The 19,947-nt window shown below is 38.1% G+C and overlaps 1 protein-coding gene across 2 annotated transcripts in view; it reads right to left on the reverse strand.

Annotated features, from left to right (window-relative positions):
- Positions 1 to 19,947, reverse strand: part of PDE7B (phosphodiesterase 7B) — a 169,751-nt gene that overhangs the window by 113,661 nt on the left and 36,143 nt on the right. The window contains exon 3 of one of the 2 annotated variants that reach the window (XM_066315617.1): positions 2,450 to 2,516. In XM_066315617.1, coding sequence (XP_066171714.1) covers positions 2,450 to 2,516 — 67 coding nt within the window. The remainder of the gene's footprint in view (positions 1 to 2,449; positions 2,517 to 19,947) is intronic. The other variant, XM_066315618.1, reaches the window with a different exon arrangement.

A 19,947-nucleotide genomic window follows, 5' to 3' on the forward strand; every position in this document is an offset into this window, starting at 1 on the left:
AAATCCCTCTTCCTCAACCTTTACAGGAAAAGAACTTTATACACATAATCCATGTTACCTCAAGGAATTACTCAGTGGCAAGCCTGGCATTACTTCTAAAAAACTTTAAATTTGAAGCTAGCCCAGAACCAATAGTATAAAGCAGATACAGACATTTTCTGACAGAAAGAGCTACTACATTTTAGAGTACAGCTCAATAATGTGCAGTTTCAAGTATGGACAGATTTTGCATCAAAGGTCCCTGAAGAAACAGTCAGTACTCCAGGCTCCCATGTTTCTTTTCTTACTAGAGTCATTATCCTCTTGCAGTTGCTGGGACTTGCCCTCTAGATTTCTGTCTAGAGCACTGGTGTCACTGTTACATTAAATGACAGCATGACAGTTTCAGCATATTTTAAAGACAGAGCAGCCAACAAAGATGTCCCTCTCTGAAGGCACGCTGTGCTTTGTTCACTGGTTACACCCACAGACATTAATCATGTCAGCTTTGCATTGATCAGTGACAAACCGTGTCACATTCTCTTGGAAATTCAATTCCCTTGTAAAATGTGAGATTGGGCACTGCACGACACATTCAACACAAAGTCTTAGGCCTTTTTGGCTGCGCAATTTCTGGTTTCTGTTCCTCCCTACAAGTTCAGTATCAAACGAGAGGTGTTCAGAATGGACACTCTCTGGCTTTACAGCATGACCAGGACCACACAGATTTCTGCAATAAATTGAGACAATGGAACTAGTCTTCAGTAATCACTCTGAGAGAAGCTATAGTTTCTGTTGTGTTTGTACTTGGTTTCTTCTTCCCCCACCTCTCAGAGAGCCAGGTCTGGAGTATACAAATTTCGCTTAGAATAGTTTCAGTTCTGTACGTGATTTGGGATACCTTGGGGTGAAATGAAAAATTCTGTATTGTGTATGACACTGCAGTCCTTAATTTGTTAGCAACACTGAAAAATAACAATAGAAGGCGAAATATTTTTTTAATACAAGAGACGGAACCTCTGAGAATCAGTTACACCTTTGGCATGTGCTCTTGGAGTCATTTTTACATTCCTAGCAGTTTCCTTACCCAGCACAGCATATGTTCTCATTCGGGTATGTATATATACTACAAGACATAGATAAGAACATGTGTAATGGAAATAAGATCTTGTTCTTCTCACTTCTCCTAAAGAATTGTTTGCACTAAGAGGGATGTCAAACTCCCAATTTTAGACTGACTTCTTCTAAAAATGCCAAATGAAATGATGAACCAACCCACGCAGAATGGGCTTTTTTGTTCTCCTCTCTCCCATTGCCCATTCCTCCCCCTAATGCATAATAACATTTGCATGGATATAACTTCCTTAGAACTAGAGTATTAGGAACTCAATTGTATTTACACTGTAGATTATAATTGGCATGATAAAGGATCACAAGTGTATCTTTTTTTGTCAGCCTGTTCCATTAAGGATTTCTAACCATGGATCATTGATGTAACAGATCATTATGGCCCATTGTGTCAGTTCATCTGTTGGGATCTGTGCACTACAAGCATGACAGATTTCCTCTGCAGCAATTATAGTCTGTTGTGACAATAGGATTTAATGAATATAAACAACAAACCACATAATCTGTTAGTACAGAGCACAGCTATGCACTCAGATGGGAATTAAGTTCCTAAATATTGCCAGTTGGAGTTTTAAAAATTGTGGCTATTTCAATCTCCACATTATTAGATGCAGTGTTCTAATTTACAGCATATATTTATCTCTTTCCTGGCAGGTCAAAGGTCTTCAGAATTTAAGGCTTAATCTTCCAAGTGTTCTGTGATTTCATTTTTTTCTGAGTAAACATTATCTCTTAGGTTTTTAGACACTTACTCCCTGCCTTGCACTGTGATACTAGCCATGCTATTAATGCTCAGTTACTAGCATTGTAGACTAAACAAACAGCCACAATGAAATTGGTCACAGAAATTAATAAAACATAGCAGAACATTTTTGTATTGTTTCTAAAGAAAAGGCACTTCTACTTAATATGATTTTTTTACAAAGCTACACCACTGCAAACATGTAAAATCACATTGACTGAATTTTCCCTTACTGACACAGCTGAAGGTCTGCTCTAGAGACTTTTGATACATGTTTGTGGAATTAATACTGTCTTTAGAAGTACAGATTTTTAGCTTTTGAATATGAATTCTAGACTTTAGGTCATCAGAGCTTCCAATTACAGTGTTGGTACTGCTATATTTTCATCAATGCACATGGACACTTCTGGAATATATGTACTTTGTCTAAATAAATGAAAGTTCATTGTAAAGAATATATTCAGGAAGACTACCTGTGGATAAGCCATGTAAATGCCATTGTGTATCATCACGATCATTATCATGTACTTTTAAGAAAAAATCCAAATTAAACATTTTTCCATATCCAACACTTGAATAAAAAAGGGAATAGATTCTTACCCTTACCTAGCATGCGAACACATTTGGCATTCTGGTCAGGACTATCAAATGAGATTTCTCCGCACCTCTGGGGAAAAAAAGAGATATATTTTGTTAAAGACTCCATGATAGTCCTCATCATCTGATACGTCTCTTTATGTTTTGGAGCTAGGGATGTTCAAGACACATTGTAAAAAAGTCAAAATGAAAGTCTTTGCAGGTAGCCAAAGGTTAAGAAAAAAATGGTTACGCAAATGTGCCAGAATGGGTCAACACTCTACTCCAAGGTGTTCTTCAAGGAATACTCAAGGTAATGTCTTACTGTCTTTGGATCTGTCTTAAGCTAAGACTGATGTCTGTCCCTGTCATCAAGGATGATTGTCTCCCTGTATATTCCTGGTCAAGGAATATCATTAGAGTTATGATCAGAATACAGAAGTGTTGGGTTGTTTTCAAACACAAGATATCATTTTTGAGTTTATGCAGATAGACCTGTCGGTTTAGTTGCCAGGAGAAACATGATTGGTGTGGCTCATGGATCCGATCCATCTTCAATTAAAGATAATCAGTGGACACATCCCACTAACTTCAGTAGTGGTTTCTTCAGGAGCTACACAAAAGATTCAGTTTCATATTACCACACTCAAAGCCTGTGAGAGGGGCTTAAGGACAGTCTTTCTGTTTTTTCTAGGTAAATGTGGTCTAGGTATTTTCCAGGTGAAAGTGGTCTGTACTTCCTTATGGTTTTGGTATCCATGACCAAATGAGAGTAAAAGCAGAGTGAGTAAAGTTTGGAAAAATAACTGAGCTGTCCATTTCCCTTCCTCTTTCTTATTTTCTCTTATATACTGTCTTCTTTTCAGCACCTATGGTGAAGTTGTTAGAACTGGTTTTTTGTTTGTTTTAATTAATGAAGGTGACATTGCAGCAAATATTAAAACCTACAAATCAGGTAAGTAAAAACCTCAGAGCATCAAAAAAGATGAAAAAGAGCAGCAGTTTCATAAATGAACAACACATTTGGAACTCACTATTGTTAAAAATTTTTCACCTCCCTCACACTGAAATAAACACAAATAAACAAACAAAAGTCCCACACAGAGTCTTTTCATATATCAGTACATCTAAAAAGAGCAAACAGATGCCTATATTAGCCTTCCTAGGTGGGAGCACATACTACAGAAACATTGAAAAAACAACACCTTGTTTTAACATCAAAGTTAATTTTACAAATGCCCTTGTATCAGCTTCTGGTCAGAAGAAACAGAAACTTGGTATTTATTCTTCTGAGAAGAATGCTAAAATATAGGATCTTTTCACAGCAATCTCCCCGCTGCTTCTTCTCAAGCAAGCATACTTAGTCAAACACAGATGGTAGAAAGCATGTCAAAATTCACTGCCCACCCCACCCCTGGAATTATGGTGCTCTGTGAAAGTCTTAGGTTATTTTTGATTCAGTCCCTCAGAGGTACTGTATATTCCAGACATATTTATATAAACATCACATTTCAGGCTGGTAAATGGTGTCTTACAATATCTAACAATACTCACCAGTCCTAGTGTTGTGAAACTGGGAAAAGGGCTAACGCTCCCCAGAGCCAACTAACATCCCACGGGATCCATTGTGATGATGGATGAACTTTGAAAACTTGGCAAGTAAAATTCAGATAACTGTATACAAGTTCATAGCCTTATCTGAATTCCCTTTATGCCTACAGTTCACAGAAGTGGTTGAAAATCATGTTACAACAGTCAGCCTAGGGGATTTTTCACCACTACCAGTGCAGCTAGAAATACCAGGAGAAAGAGCTTCTGCAGCAATTTCACTTCTGTTGCTAGTTAAAATTCATAGGTACATGTCAGTGAGATGAAAAATAAAAAGCTACCAAACTGCTCAGAGCATCTGAAAAAGACTTAGATGGATTCTGGATGTGTAAAATGGCACAGAAATACAGCAGGAACTCACTTTTGCTCGTCCAAAGAATAGAGTTGTTTCCACATTTTTGCTGTTAGCTGATGTTTTCCATGAACAAGAAGTGAGGAATGATTTCTAGATTTAATCTTTAGGATTAAACTGAGACTTTACTACAAGTGCTGTGAATTACTTCCAGGGCTGGATAAGCTTCCTCTGCCCTTTTCCTGGACTGGCATACTTCCTTGTTTTAGTTTGTTCTGCCTGCTTGTACATCGGAGTTGGTACTGTGAGATGTGGCCAAAAGTCTCTCCAGACCCAATCCATTTCCAAACTAATCTTACAGCAGCTGCTCATTCCCTCCTGAAAATATCTAAGTTGGCTATAGAGTCAGTAAAGAATCTATCAGGGAAAAGAAATAGGAATTTGACATTAGATGCTGGTTATTCTACTTCTTAATTTCAACCAGTCAGAAAGCAGAGAGAGAAGGAGGAAAGACCTTGGACATACCTGAGTTTGGGATACTTTAAATCTCAGTTTGAGCTTCATGGCTGGGCCTAGTATAGTACTGGCTGAACTGGCTCTGCCATATGCAATCCTGGATGTTGGGCTGGTGAGTTCACAAAGGCAGCACTGCTGAAAATAATACCACCGGGGTTCAATTTATTTCCCTGAAGTGTGAGAGCCTTTGTTGTTGAAAATCATAAAAAACTGTTGTGTTTTGAGTTAGTTAGATTTAACAAAGAAATGGGTAAATATAAGTAAAATTCAACCTTCTGAGTATTCGTTGTACATTCATGTACTTTGAATAACTGAACTCTAGACTAGACTGATTTTTTTTTTTCTCCTTCTGGAGAAAAGGAAAACATAGGTGCTCCCAGTTAATAATATTTTCAGTAATAGAGGTGTATTTCCACATAGAATTGCAGCCTGCAGTTCATTACACATGTGAATTTTTTATATTTATATAAGAAAATTAATTAATAAATTATCTATTTTCTACTCCCTTTTTTGAGATCAGATGCATGCCATGATTTTGAGCCTGGTACACAAGCTGCAATGTAGTAAATTAGAATGGAACTTACACGTCCCCCATGGAAAAGAGACTGAATCATGGAGCAGCTGAAAGTAGAGCTTAACATAAAACAAAGTGAAAAATGAGACTAGAGACCAAGGGACATGGAATTTAGAAGAAATGTGGCAGTAAGGTAAGTAAATCAGAGAGCTTGAAGCCAGCCTGGATGACTCTGACTGCACAGTACCACTTGTCAAAAGGTACAGGCACCATCTTCCACAGAGAAAGGCTCCATTGGAGAAGGGTGCTCTCAGGCAAGATCACCACTTTGCATGATACTGTGAGGAGTACACAGGAAAATGGGCAGCCATCTGCAAGAAGCCCTGCACCAAAAGAGTGTAAGTAAAACTGCAACAGAGCAGGGCATAACTAGCAGGAAAAAAGTTCATGCAGAGAATGGATGGAAAATCTACTCTGTGTACGAATGCAGTAATGCATCTCATGTTACTTCTCTGGTATTACGTGATCATTCATAGGTTGGGTTTCCATTTCCAGCATGCCTGGGCTCACACCAGCTGCATTTGAGGATTTGAGATATGTAGCAATAAACAGCATGTATATACCCCAGCCAGAATATGCTCTTAGTTCATTAGGGGTTTTTGGTTTCTTTTCTAATATTGTGGAGAAAATTTTACCTATGGAAAAACCGGTTTTGAAGTCGTTCTATTCAACTTTTTTCTGTATGATAAACTAATGCAGTACTCATTTTAAGGAGGAAGATGCCAGTCAAGTAACTGAAATAAATGGGTCTAAACTCTTTTCTATGACAAAATTCAGCAAGTAAATGGCTGAAAGTGTTTTTCATGAAAATTTCAGTAAGTAGCATGTTAAGTCTTTACTTATTAAAGGCATATAATTAACACTGATGTAGCATTTAACTATTTTAATCCTGTTAGATTCTATAGTATTTTAAAAATGTAATAGGAATTTTTCTGGCATGAAATTTGAACTTTTTAAGCCAAGTTTTGTAAAGCCTGTTTGAAAGGTTATTGGAGTAGGAACCATATTTATGGGCTTCTTCACTGCAATCTGTTTTGTTCTGTATGTTCTGAGTATGGTGTTCAACACGTCTCTCCCACCATTGCAATAATCAGGGAGGTACTTGATGTACACAATCAGCCAAACATGACAAGAACTGCATTATTTTCTTTTTTCAGGGGGTGACAGGGATTATTGTACCTCCAAACAGAGGAGATGTGTTAACTGCACATTGATTGCATGCCAAATATTTTTAAAGAATCTATTGATTTCTTTTTTTAAAGTAACCTTCAGTTACTATGTTTCACTCTTACCAATAGTAGATTGAAGTAGATTTCACATAACAATATAGTTTGGTGAGAGCTTTTTCTTTCTTTTTTTTTTTTCCTAGAGTACTACATACAATTTCTTACTCCTTTAGAAAATAGAGTTAAAAGATATATCCATAAACACAACTTATTAAAAGAATTTAAGGTAGAGCAAAAAGTTTCTATGCTTTTATAAATAAATGGATAATCTCAGAAGCAAAATAAATTCTACTGTTAATCCCATTTCTGTTTCCCTATTATGTTCCTTTCTCTATCACCTTTAAAAAGTACTTAAATAATGTTCTCTAGTATGTAAAAACATCATTCTATTTTCCTAAGGATTGTATAGATGTAAAATCTGCTAGTGTGAAAAACAGTGCTACATTTTAAGTCTTAGCAAATTTCCATAAAAACAACAACCCACTCATAAATAGGTGAAATCTAAGGGCAGTATTTCAGAAAGAGTCAGGCCACACACCTTTCATCTTCAGGCTGCATGGGAGGCCTTTTAAGGTTGATTCACTTAATTAAGTATCAGAGTGCAGGAATTGTAGGATATCCAAGGCATTGTGCTTCCCTTTCTGCCTCTCCTCCCTGACAGACACAAAAGACAGTACAGGAACTACAAAAGCAGACTGACATGTAATCTCTCTTACCTGCAGCCTTTCCACTATCACCTCCCCAAAATAAAAGCCTTGTAATAACATCTGCTAGTGATTAAATCAATTTTTATGCAAAACAAGGAAGTTTCTTACCGATACTCTGTAATCTTGAGATGCGCTTAAATGTCAAATACTTCTAAGTTTTGCTGAATCTTTATTGGCCTTAACAAAGGAAATAAAGCCACTGTTTTCATTTGTTTTGAGACAAAAGCTCCCTTTCTCTGTAACACACTGTATTTTAATTTTAACAGGCCCATATTTGATCAATTTTCTCTGAAGACAGTAATTGCAAAAGCTTACCCTATTCATGTGATCTTGAATTGATGACTCTATGTTCTTCAGGAATTTTACTTATCCTTTTTTACATGAAAGCATGTGTATAATGAATGCAGGTTGAGAATTATACATATAAACATTCCCATTGGTAGCAAACACTACTAAAATCTTTCGGCTAGTGAAATTGCCCAAGACCTATAAAAGATTGTGATTGGTTTTATGTACTATTTTCCAAGGACTTATTAACAGGTCCCATAATGATTACAGATAAAATCTTATACTTACCTAAAAATTTAGACCTACATTAGGCAAGTCAAGAGTTTCACTAAATTGGGCTGAAAATAACTACGCTTCCCTTGAACTGGTGTGTATTATGTGTATGTCCATCCACTTGCAACTATGGTGTAATCACAGGATACTGTTTAACTGCCAGTTAATATTTATATAAAGTATTTAACTGCCTTTTAAATACTATTAGAAGTTGAATGCTATATGTTTTGCTATTCAAATTACTACTATTGCATTGCAACTATTATATGGCAGCTGTACTGTATTTCATGGGTATTTCCAGCTTCTCTATTTAGTATCAGCATTGAGGCATACTTAAACTGAAAATTCAGGTTCTCTTAACCCCTGGATGGTTTTCTGCAGAGTAGAATAGCTATGTCTGAGCAGACTTATTCAGAGAGTTCATCCCTTTCCAAGTTTTCCCAGTGAAAGGGAAGGTTTCTCTTCCCTCCAAGAAATTAAAACACATTGCTCAAGTAACCTTTCAATATTGGCACTGTCAATCTCCAGCAGAACTCTGACACCACATTTCACTCGGGAATCTACCAGCTAGTCTGAACAGAAGACACAGCAAACTAAGTAACTGCAACTAAATTGAGCAATAATTGCCAACCACCCATTATTGCCAGTAGTCAGCATCTTGTTTGTGGGCTAAATAGCCCGAGGTGAACCTTTAGGCAGTTCATTTTATCACAAACCTGTGATTTAATATGGTTAAGAGTGGTTTGAAATGGATTAATGTTGCTGGAAAATGAATATAGCAGTTTAACTGCTTTGTTTTCTTCTTGAGTCTAGGAAAAAAAAATTAACAGTGTGTGACTTCATTAGGGAGGCGCCAGTAGCCCTGACCCCCATGAGAATCTGTCAGCGTTTCAATATGGCATCCCTACGTTTAAGTGTTTATAACAGGGACACTGGGAGCCAAATCCAGAATTACTAAGCAATAAAAATGTTGTGTTTTAATAAGCAGTAAGTTCTAGTTAAGAGTGCATTAATGGGTGAGGCACAACTTTCAGGCATGTTCTGAAGGGGTGCCATCATCCAAAGAACACTAAAGAGCAGACTAGTTTTTTACCCTCATGGGATGAATCTGTATTACAATTCATTTTCCAGTTTACATTTAAAAATGTAAAACATCTGTAGAGTACCTAATGGATCCTCCCACCACAGAAACAGTTCTAAGTAGGAGGGAAGATGGGAGGAAAATATCAATATTAGGGAAAAGGCAAATATGTTCTCTCTATTTATTGTTGCTCTGATGCGAAACATCAAAGTTCTTTGTATTTAAAACATTTCCTCACCACATAATTATCTTTCCTCCTCTGAACTGTAGAACTGGGCTGCTCTCCTAGTTACTTTCCGTGGTCACAGCCATTTTAGCTTTCACTTTCTATTGAAATACGTAATGGGAGGAAAATATGGGATTAATTTGTGAAAATTTAGGTCTCAACTTCAACCACATGTTTTTGTCACATAATTCCCACCGATTTACTGGATCAAAGCCTTGGAAGCACCAGCTGACACACCACTCTCTCCAATAAGCAAATCAAAGGTCTGTGGGAGAATGAATCTCCTGAAAAGTGTCCTCAGGCTGTTCAGAGCAGTGTGGGATGAATTTTGGCACCTGCTTGTTTGTCTGTGCCCACTGCATACCATATGGTTTGCAGGCAAAAGCGCAGGATGGACAGGAAGACTGAGAGCCAGGGAGTTGAAACAGGCCTCACAAGACTGTCTCCCTGACTGCTTCCTGAGCAGTACCAAGCACCAGTGGCCACCTGCCTCTCCAGAGCTGGGTATTCCTGGTCCCCTAAAACATTGGAATATACTGAGGCAGTCCTGTTTTGTTCTTTATAGGGCTTAATTTTTAAGGAATAGGAGTTGGTGGGAGCAACCCATGTCAAAATCATACCAACAATTAAGCAATGTATTCACAACTCCACCTCTTTCACTCACTTTCTGGCGTACTTAGGTAACAGAACTGGCACTGGAGCAAACAAACCATGTAGGAGAGAGTTAGAAGTCATCAAACAAACCTGAAAACACATATGGAAGACCCACTGTTTTGTCAAGTTGACAGCTTCGGCAGAAGTGAAAACAGAACACTTAGAGGCAGAAGGCAGGAAACTACTTTTCCCTAGTTCCTGCTTGTGAGCCACACACTGCCTGGGTCTGAAGGTAGTAGGGTCTCAAGGACAGCTGCTAAATGATTGCAGAATTGTCCATCCTGTAAAAAGGGAGCTTTTCCCTTTTTTCATTCCTCACTCCCTCTCTCCCTTTGCTCTTTCCCTAAGGTAACTTTGGCATCCAAAAGGAACTGGGCAAATAAAACTCTGTATAAACAAAGTCCTTTCTGCAACACTTTGAGGCCCCATGATGCCCTAAGGAGACCTGGGCCCAATTGCTGTGTGAAGAGGACACCACCAAAGGATGGCCACAGGCCCTCTTTTGATCAGCTGTTTAGATTATTTCAATGTGTCACAACATGAATAGCTCATGCCACACAGTATCTCCTGGGTTTATTGCCAATCACTTACAGTTTTACTCCCAAATTTGCTCCTGGTTATACTTTCCAAACATCGTGAGCTCTCCTGCATTGTACTTACTTTTAATCTCTTTTGCCACTATAAGCAATACAGTATATAACTGCTATCTTCAATAGTTCTGCAAAATTGGACTGATAAAAAAATTTCATGAGCACCTGTCCAGCATGTAACCAAACACATGCTGCAAAAATGGGGGGCTATTTAGTTTGTTAACACATGCTTCTACAGTCATAGCTATCCATTAGAAGTACTTATTCTACTTATGTACTCATTGAGTATCTCCCTCACTGGGAGGTTCAAGAACTCTCTGGATTCAATCCTGTGCCATGTGCTCTAGGATACGCTTGAGCAGGGATGTTGGACCAGATGACTCACTGTGGTCCCTTCCAACCTGAGCCATTCTGTGGTTCTGTTATGCTCTTATATCACTGCAGTTTAGAAGAGGAAATTAAACCAAAAAACTGAGTGACCGTAACACTAAAACCATGGCTTTTATAAATTCAAGTACAGCCAGCATACATCATGTTTCTATGTGCAGAACATATGGAGCTAAAAAACAGGGAGTGTTGTTTTGACAGGAAAAACTTGCATTTCAAAAATTGTCATATTAGATATTGTGGAAGAACATCTTCTGTATTAAAAGAAAGTGTCATTGGTATACTAATGTCTCTTTGTCAACTTTCAAAGTGGGATTAATAACATCTGGAGCCATACATATGCTATTATATGATCAGGAAATGCTTAGATGCTACTGCCAGTAATCCCTGAACATATTTCAAATGCAGGGGAAACACATATTATTTTGACACATTAGCTACTGTTTCCAAGGTTGCAGTCTTTTGGAGTAGCGCTAAAAAGACTATTTTTCTCCCAGAAAGCAGATTGCTTTGTTTTGCTTTATGTGTGGAAACATCAGTTTCAAATAGGTGTATTGCTGGCATGAATTGCACAAAGCTGCTCTTTTCTTTCACTTCTGAACAGATCCTGATTATAATCTCTTAGCCAAGATAACATCCATGCTTGTCCTTGAGAACATAAAAGAAAAGGAAAGGTACCTGCAAATGTTTCTTTTCCTGTGGTAAAACTCATCATAGGAGTTTACTCAAGAAATTAATTGCCCAGGTATCTTCCTTCTCCTCTAGCAGTTCCAAGGCCTTCCCAAGTGATTTGCATGTTGATTCTCCATACAAAACTTGTACAGGCTCTTCATTCTAAAGAGGCTTATTTTAGACTGCAGAAATAACTAGGATAAAAACCAGCAAAAACACTCAATGGGAACAAAATGTTCCCTGGTCTGAACTCAATGTCTTTTAGAGCTACCAATCTCTAGTCTAGAGAAAATTAAGCCATCATAGTTTCATAGCTAGTTGCAACTGCTGTCATAATCCTGTTTGAGAGCAGGTATTCAAACAAGTCTGAAATTTTATTATAGAGTTCACTTCCATGTGTAATCCAAACAATATCCTGATCATATTGGAAGGTAAGAGACCTCTAAAGTCACTCTATTGCAAGCATTTTACCTGCCACTCTTTATTTTCTTACTAGGTTTTCTCATGAATAGGAAACATGAAAGTATTTAAGACTTGATTATGAACAACTGCATTTTGCAATAGAAAAAAGGTCAAGTACCTCACATTTTAACTACAACATACAGTAAAGCACATTAAATAAGAAAAGTAATATTTATTGAAAAAGACAGGGTACAAATTAATTTCATAGAATGCCTCTGTATTAAACTGACTTTCTTTGTAACAGAAACAGGAAAAAGGAGGTAGTTACTATTCTTTCAGGCTTTGCTAAGAGGTGACAACACCTACTATTTATGGGACCTAAATGAAGGTTAGAGGAGGACTCTGTTGAATGTGGTTCCCTCCCTTAATCCAGATTATTCTCTTGAAGAGATGTCTTCCTGCTGTAAGTAGTAAACCCCAAGAATTTTACCAAAAGGCATGTCTGCTGTTACTCCCTATCCAGCTGGATACTGCTTTTCAGGGAGAAAACTGAGAACTCTACTTCATCTGTAGAACGAAGAAATATTAACCTGTTGACCTCTGTTGTCATGGGAATAATCTTTGATTGCCTTTTGGCCTGGCTTTGCTCCTATCTTCCACTCTTACTTGCCAAAGTGAACATTTTACTGGTGGAGTCTCTGTCATATATCCCCTACCTGTCTGTACCAAACCAGATAATCTGTTTCATTTTTAGTATAAATCAACTTGATTCTGACTAATACAGATGGCATCATCTCTCTTCAGTGTCCATTACCAATCTTATCACCACTGCTGAGTTTCTTGCAGTGGGTGTATCAATGTAACTAATGCCTGCCATGTATAGTTTATTCTTTAACCGATCCCCCAAAGGGAAAACTGGGTTCATTTTCTATAAAATTGTTTGCAAAAGATTTTATTCTTGTATCTGTTTGCTTTTGTCTTGTGTTATTTAAGTGTGACTGCTATTATGTATTTATGTTAAAGATGGGTTTCAAAACCAATTGGTTTTGAATTTTTTTCCTTTAATTCCCGACTTTTATATGATAGGCTTCAGGAAAAATCATTCTCTCTGTATATTTTCAAACAATTGCTAAGATACTGAGTGCCTTACCAAGTTCATTTTTTATATGAAGTCTCTCTATTGGTAGAAGTATGTTTCATAAAATTACCAAGAATTAACATGTATGTCGTATTTAAAACTATGGTTGGCTTTTTTTGAATCTCACTTGAGGGAACTGAGCTCTAGATTTTTGTGTTGATAAAGGAAGAGAGAGAGAGATTTCTAGAGAGAGATTTCTTATTTAGCCCACCTGATTACAGAGAAAAGCCTGGATGCCCAACTCTTCATCAAATTCAGCTGACTCTTAGTGTAAACACTGGCTGTACATTTGGACCCTAAAATCAGCATTAATCCTGAATGGAGAGAGGTTGGATCTGCACAGCTGGAAAAATGTTTTCCCAGTTGCCACATGACCTTAAGGTGGCTGCCAGGGAAGCAGAACTAGGGGAGTTACAAATGGTCTCACTGGGATGTAGGATATCCAGAATGTTTGGTCAGAGAGGGAGGACAGCATGAACTGTTTAATAACTCTAAATTCCCTGTGTTTTTCTGAAGGAACTAAAATATCTTTTAAATACTGTTATGGCCACAATTTTTAGGACTAATTAACCACTTGGGAAGAGTACAAGGTGAATAGCAGAATACAGCTGTGAGGCTCAATAACAGCTGAAGGAAAATACGCCATTTTCTTCCCAGTAAAGAGAAGACCTTTTCTGAAGTTAGGGATAAATCTTATTATTCCCTCTCAGTTTTAAAAAATGATAAAGCAGTTAGCAAAATAATGTTTCCCATTTCTCTATTTTATATTGTTATATGCCTTTGTATATAAAATACAATTATTATAATGAAGCATAAAAATACAGGCATAATTTCACGGAGATAAGGGTTGCTGAGTAAATTGTGCTTTGTGAGAAGCAGTGGTACATTTAGAAGTTGTGCAGTGAAGTGATTGAGAACAAGGACCAGAAGCACTTTGCCAGAATCTGAAAGCACTTCTTAAAAATTCTCTTTTAAAAACATTTATACATTATTATGGTACCTTGGTATCCACATATGGCAGGTCTTTTTTCATTCTTTACAAATGAGTCATGGTTTCCCATATATTGCAATGTACCTGAGCCATGTGACACTGAAAAACCTGCACTTATTACAAGTGGTGCATCCACATAATTTTTACAAGGAAGAGCAATGGCTTTCCTTTACAGCTTTAGAAACTTTGTTTAAGGCTACTTTCCTAGCATTTTCAAAAATTATTTCAAAACAGATTTTACATAATATGAATAATAAAGTTGTATCTAATTATCTTTGCTGATTTTAAAATCTGAATGTGCTGCTCAATTTATTCTACACAATCTTAATTAATAACACAGGTGAAAATGCTGTTCAGTGCAAACAAGTTTTTGAGTAGAAATTAAAGGAGGTTCTGAAGTACCCTGTATTTATAAGGAAACACATGAAATTTGCATTTGGGTGTAAATTCACGTTGCCCAGGCACATCTGTATTATGGGTGTTGAGGCATTTCTCCTATTTGAATGCTGGCAATGAAATGCTGAACTACTGACTAAAGTGACTGCAGCAGTTGTCATGCTGAGCCTGACACAAACAATGTAATGAGTTTTCAGCAGGTCTCTGCAAGTGAAAAACATTTGGTGCCTCTTGTGATTTTTATGATTTTTTGTTGTTGTTCTTTGATTTTTTTTTTTTGTTCAGTTTTTATTTACGATATTATTTAACATTACCCTTGAGGCTGGTAAGATTTTACAGTTAGGTCTTGTACAGATAGGAAAAGGAGGAAAGGACTGCTTACACAACTTGCTAAAGGTCACCAGCCCACTGAGAGAGCAGAGAGTAACATTCCAGTTGCCTGTGATTCTGTGTGCTATTTCTTACATTAACAGTATGACTACAGTTATCTTTTTGAGTAATGGATGACTAAATACAGGAACTAATAATGCCGACTGATGAGCACTCTCACCTCATAAAGTCAACTGAGAAACTTAGACCAGAAAAATCAGATTTGAGGGGAGATATTTTGAAAACAAATGTCACATTAGATCAGAACTCCGTGAAGATTTATACTTGAAAGGCACCTGGGTGACTTATAAGAGCATGGTTATTAAAACAGTCCTGTGCTTTTTGAGCATTTTCTTCCTTATGAACCTGTAATAAATAAATCCAGCATATACAGGCAACATTTTTGTCAGCACAAGAGGCTCTGTTTGACTCTGATCTGCAGAGGGAGTAAAGATCCTGGCTGGTACAGCAGTGGTTGTTTATCTACAGATGACCACACACACTAGCCCCCACACTCCTCCCCTCCCCATTTGAAAGCCACTGGGTGAGTCCCTGGACTATCAGCCAGCATCACACATCGACAGCAAAAGGAGCTGTGGGGAGAGGGTGAGCACTGCCAGCACTGCAGATCAGATGGTCTGTGCTGTATTTCGTATTGACACATTCATTTTGCATGAAACGACATTGATTTGTACAAAAATGTGAATGAGGACCTCTCTTCAAGGGGAAACAAAGAAGGGTTTATCCTCATGAAATTTCTGTTTCCAGAAAAATCAGATTGGTAACAAGATGTAAAACTGAAACCAAAGAGATTCTAATTTTGAAACAATCACCAAGCAAAAAACTCCTTAAGTTGAAAAAACCTCTTAGTCAAACTAATCTTCCCATCTGGCTGTACAGTAATCCAAGAGGAGGATAAGAAAGTTATTGTGTGGGTTTTTCAATGTTTTTCTTGTGTTTAGTGTGATATTTCACAACTGTCTGGGGCCTCCTTCCTCAGTGCATTGGGAAACATCCATTGAAATATTAGATTCTGTAAATGAAAAAAAAAATAATAGTTTGCCAGAAATGTTATATTTCTCTAACACAGGAAGTTGGCTACTTGAGTAGCTCAGTTTTCAGCCATTGATAAATTGATCTACAGATGACAGACAGACCTCTTTGGCCATCAGAAATCATGCTTTGGCTGAATTAGAAGGTCTACTGACACCTGGGCTAATGCTACTTAGAATTCCAATGTCCACAGACTGATGTGGACAACACTCAGCATCTCCCATCGTGCAGACAGAAGAGACAGCAGCCAAAAGAGAAAGGTGCCCAAAAAGACAGCAGCCATCAACTCAGATCCCAAGCAAGACTCAACCCTGCTTTTGTGGCAAGCAGAAAGGCAGCTTTCCCTTATACACCTAACTCCTAAACCACCATCATTAAACAAATCTACTGTCTTCTATTCTTTTAGCCATATATGGCTTAAATAACAGTTCCTGTTCATCACTGAATGCCCACCAAAAATGGAAGCCATAAGACATCTGTGGCTTTCTGGACAACACTGTGATAACATAGCCCCTCATTCAAGCTGACTGTTCACCTCTGTTTAGGCAGTCTCTGCTTAGCTACTGAACTCTTCTGCTGGTGCTCACTAACCACAACATCTCCAAATATGACATGGACCAGTGTGGTTAGTATCCTGAAGTATGGTGGTTTTCCCACTGTTATATTGCTTAATGGGTGAAAACTCTGTCCTAAGTTCACCTCCCTTCTCAACAGAAGATTTGACATCGTTTGATCACACATTTATTTTTGTCTGGTGACTGTATAGAAGAGATTAAAAAAAACCTATTGTAATAACACAGAATCCTGGAATAAGACTAAAAATGTGTCATTCCCATGGAAAGATGTTAATCCAGTATCAAAAAGTGTTTAGGTTGTGATATCTTTGGAAATTTAACGGATGTCACCTTACAATGGTGTGATAGCTCTGAATGGTCTGACTGAAACTAACAAAGATGAAATTCAATGTCATCCTGATCCTGCTTATCGTTTACACATTATATCACACTAAAGCAGGGAATTTCAAAACAGCAAACTGCCATAATCCCAATGGAAAATCAAGGATGGAGAATTTCCTGTCCTTTGATATTTAAAATCAGAAATGCTGATGTTTTCTTTCAACTTACTTTTATTGGTTTTGCATAATACTTGAAACAATACATAAATAAATATTTTATAATTTTTTTTCCTGAACATTCTCACAAAATAAACACAAGATAGTGCAACCTTGTCACCATTGTCTCCTCTGTTGGCCTCACCACAAGTGTCCAGGACATGAGTACCTCCACCCACCAGCCAGCTACATAAAGGATTAATATGATATTTTAAAAGAGAAAATTGGGAGCGTGCAAGGACTGCTTGAGAAGAGATAATGCGGGAAGTATGCTGTTAGAGGGTTCTCCAACAATCTTTACCAAAACCACAAGGCATAATGAAAACTCAAGGCTTCTTTTAAAAGCGCTCAGCCCTCCATAGCTAGACCAAGCCCAGCGCAGTAGTCACAAAAGTATATCTCCATGGCTCTTTCTAACCATGTTTGAAAATTTTGCTTAACCATTGTTTAAAATCCTGGCAACTCACATCTTACATCTGGGAGACCTGATATTTCACTCAGCAAAAGGAGCGAACTGCCTTACCTCACCTCCTGCAGAGATTATTAACAAAGAACACCTTATAGCTTTTTACCAAAGCACTGATACTTTCAAAGACTGACGGAAATACTCTTTGTCCCATGCATGATCACAACAAAGTAGTTTACTCCCAAAGAGAGAGCATCATCAAGCCTTTGAAGAAACACATGTTATGGCCAGTCACATCAGTGGTCTCTGCTTCCAGAACACTAAAATTACCAGATATCTTGACCTACTTCTAACCAGAAGAGATTGACATATTTTTAAACCTCTTTACACTTTATTCAAAAGGAAAACATTTTGTCCAAAATTCAATATGTACGTGAACAAACGCAAACCTATATGTGAAAACATGAGCAATCCATAGCCTCAGTACTTCACAATGTTTACTTATCCTTCTGAAGAGTAAACCAAGTAACTGATAGACCAGCAGATCAGACCAGTCTTCGGACAGAATTTAGAATAAGGACCTGCATAAGAATTTAAATCATGCTTTTTGAAAAGTGCCTTTCAATATAATCACAAATTAATACTTTGCTGTATGGTCTTTTTACATAATTTTTTTTGGATCTGATCAGTGCTTCCATTAAAATATTATCTGGAAAATAATTACCTGCACAGATTTAATAAACAAATCGTTTTCTGAACTTTACAAGTTTGGACATTAAGGTGTTGTCTATCTTAGCAAATTATGATACCAGGGACAGTTCTTTGTGGCCTACTGGCACAGAACATCTGACATCAATCATCTTAAATTTTGTGTAGTCTCCAAAGCAGCCCACAGTGACAAATTGAGAAACACCAAGTCCACCTGGGAGGATGAAACTGCTGTGAATCAAATCAAACCCCATAGATGAGCACAGTCCTCACAATTGCTAAATATAGCAACGCCTTGAAACTGTCTGAATTACTGTGAAACTGCTTATCCCCATAAGCCTGGCAAGAAAGCCAAGCTCAGAGCCTCCCTTTCCCTGTTTGCAGTGTGAGGTTTCTGTGCTTAATTACCTCACAGAGATGTTGTGAGGCCCACCTAATGTTTGCAAAGTTATGTTTGCAGAGCAGTGTATGGCGCATGAAAAGTAGGGAAGCGAGCCAGGCACCAAGGTGGAGATGGAGCAGGCAATTGAGCTCTGGGTTCCTATGCTTCTGCTACCCTCTGATAGCTTTTGCACTGTGGCTGCAGACATTTAGGTAGCACAGCCTTGCAATTAATTAATGATTTCCTTGGTATAAAGTGTATTAAAGGCTCCTGTATAAGACCACTCTTTACAGCTGACAAGTAGCTGCTTTTTTCTGCTTCATGTTACATCCTGGCATGGCTACTCCCCTGTACACAGAGTGGCGTGGATTTTCCACGTAGTTACCTGACCTTGGACAGTTTTAGCTCCTAAGGAAACTGCTTAGGAAATATGTGTGAAAACAGCATTGTTAAGGGAAATATTGTTCCCGAATTGTAGCAGTCTTTACCGGTGACTGCTACAGTGATATTTATGCACGTGTGCGGAGGAATTCACTGCAGGCTCACAGCAACTGGGGAAAGGCAGACCCATCTAGAATGAATGGTGGCTGTTCAAGCAGGACACAGTATTGCTACTGTTGCAGACAGCTGGGAGGAAGTCTTAGAGAGGCATCACAGTCCACCGCCTGCACACTTCTGTCTGACAGCTTTCAAAGAGACCAGCAAGAAAAATCTCTCCTATTAAACAGTGGCAAACCCTGTTCCCTGGGGAACCATGGGAGCCAGGAGACCAAAATTCAGTTGCCTTAATCATTCCTCCAGAAAACAAAATATCCTACAATTTAAAGCTCCATTTTACCTTGCATATATTGGCTCAAATGCATAAAAAGGGCTGAAATTGCAGAAAGCTGCCCTGTGGTTTTGATCCTGAGAGCTAAAGTCAGGCAGGCACATAGCTGTAATCTCCATGTCTCCTGTTCAGGCCATTTGCTCAACTACTCTCAGAATAAGCTTGCCTGTTGTTGGCATTCATGCACTTCCAAAATGCCCTCAGCACAGGAGCAAAGACTGGTCCAAATCCAGCCTGAAAGTAGGCAATGCAGAAGGTGTGAGCCCCCCCTGGTTTCATTGCTACTCACACTAGGCAGTCTTCTCTGTTATTCTTGTGTGTAGATGCTGCTATGTACAACTCCTGTGCTTTAAAACCAGTAAGCACAGCCAGGTTACTCTCCAGGAGATGACCAACTCCTGGCATGTAAATCCACTGTACCATTCCCATTGGGCAGGGACTCATGAAAGCCCAAGTGATTTCAGCTGTGGGAGAGCCAGCTCTGAACAGGTATTTCTGAGAGATGACAGCGGTGACAAAATACAAAACTGATGAAAGTGACTTTTTAGACTTTGTTCATAAGCTGTGATTTTAACAGCTGATCTTATTGGGCTGTATGGAGTCGTCTCCAGAAAATCCTGTCTCATGTGGGAATAGCTCATCT

This window comes from Sylvia atricapilla, chromosome 3 (genome assembly GCF_009819655.1).
Source record: "Sylvia atricapilla isolate bSylAtr1 chromosome 3, bSylAtr1.pri, whole genome shotgun sequence".
Lineage (NCBI taxonomy): Eukaryota > Metazoa > Chordata > Aves > Passeriformes > Sylviidae > Sylvia > Sylvia atricapilla.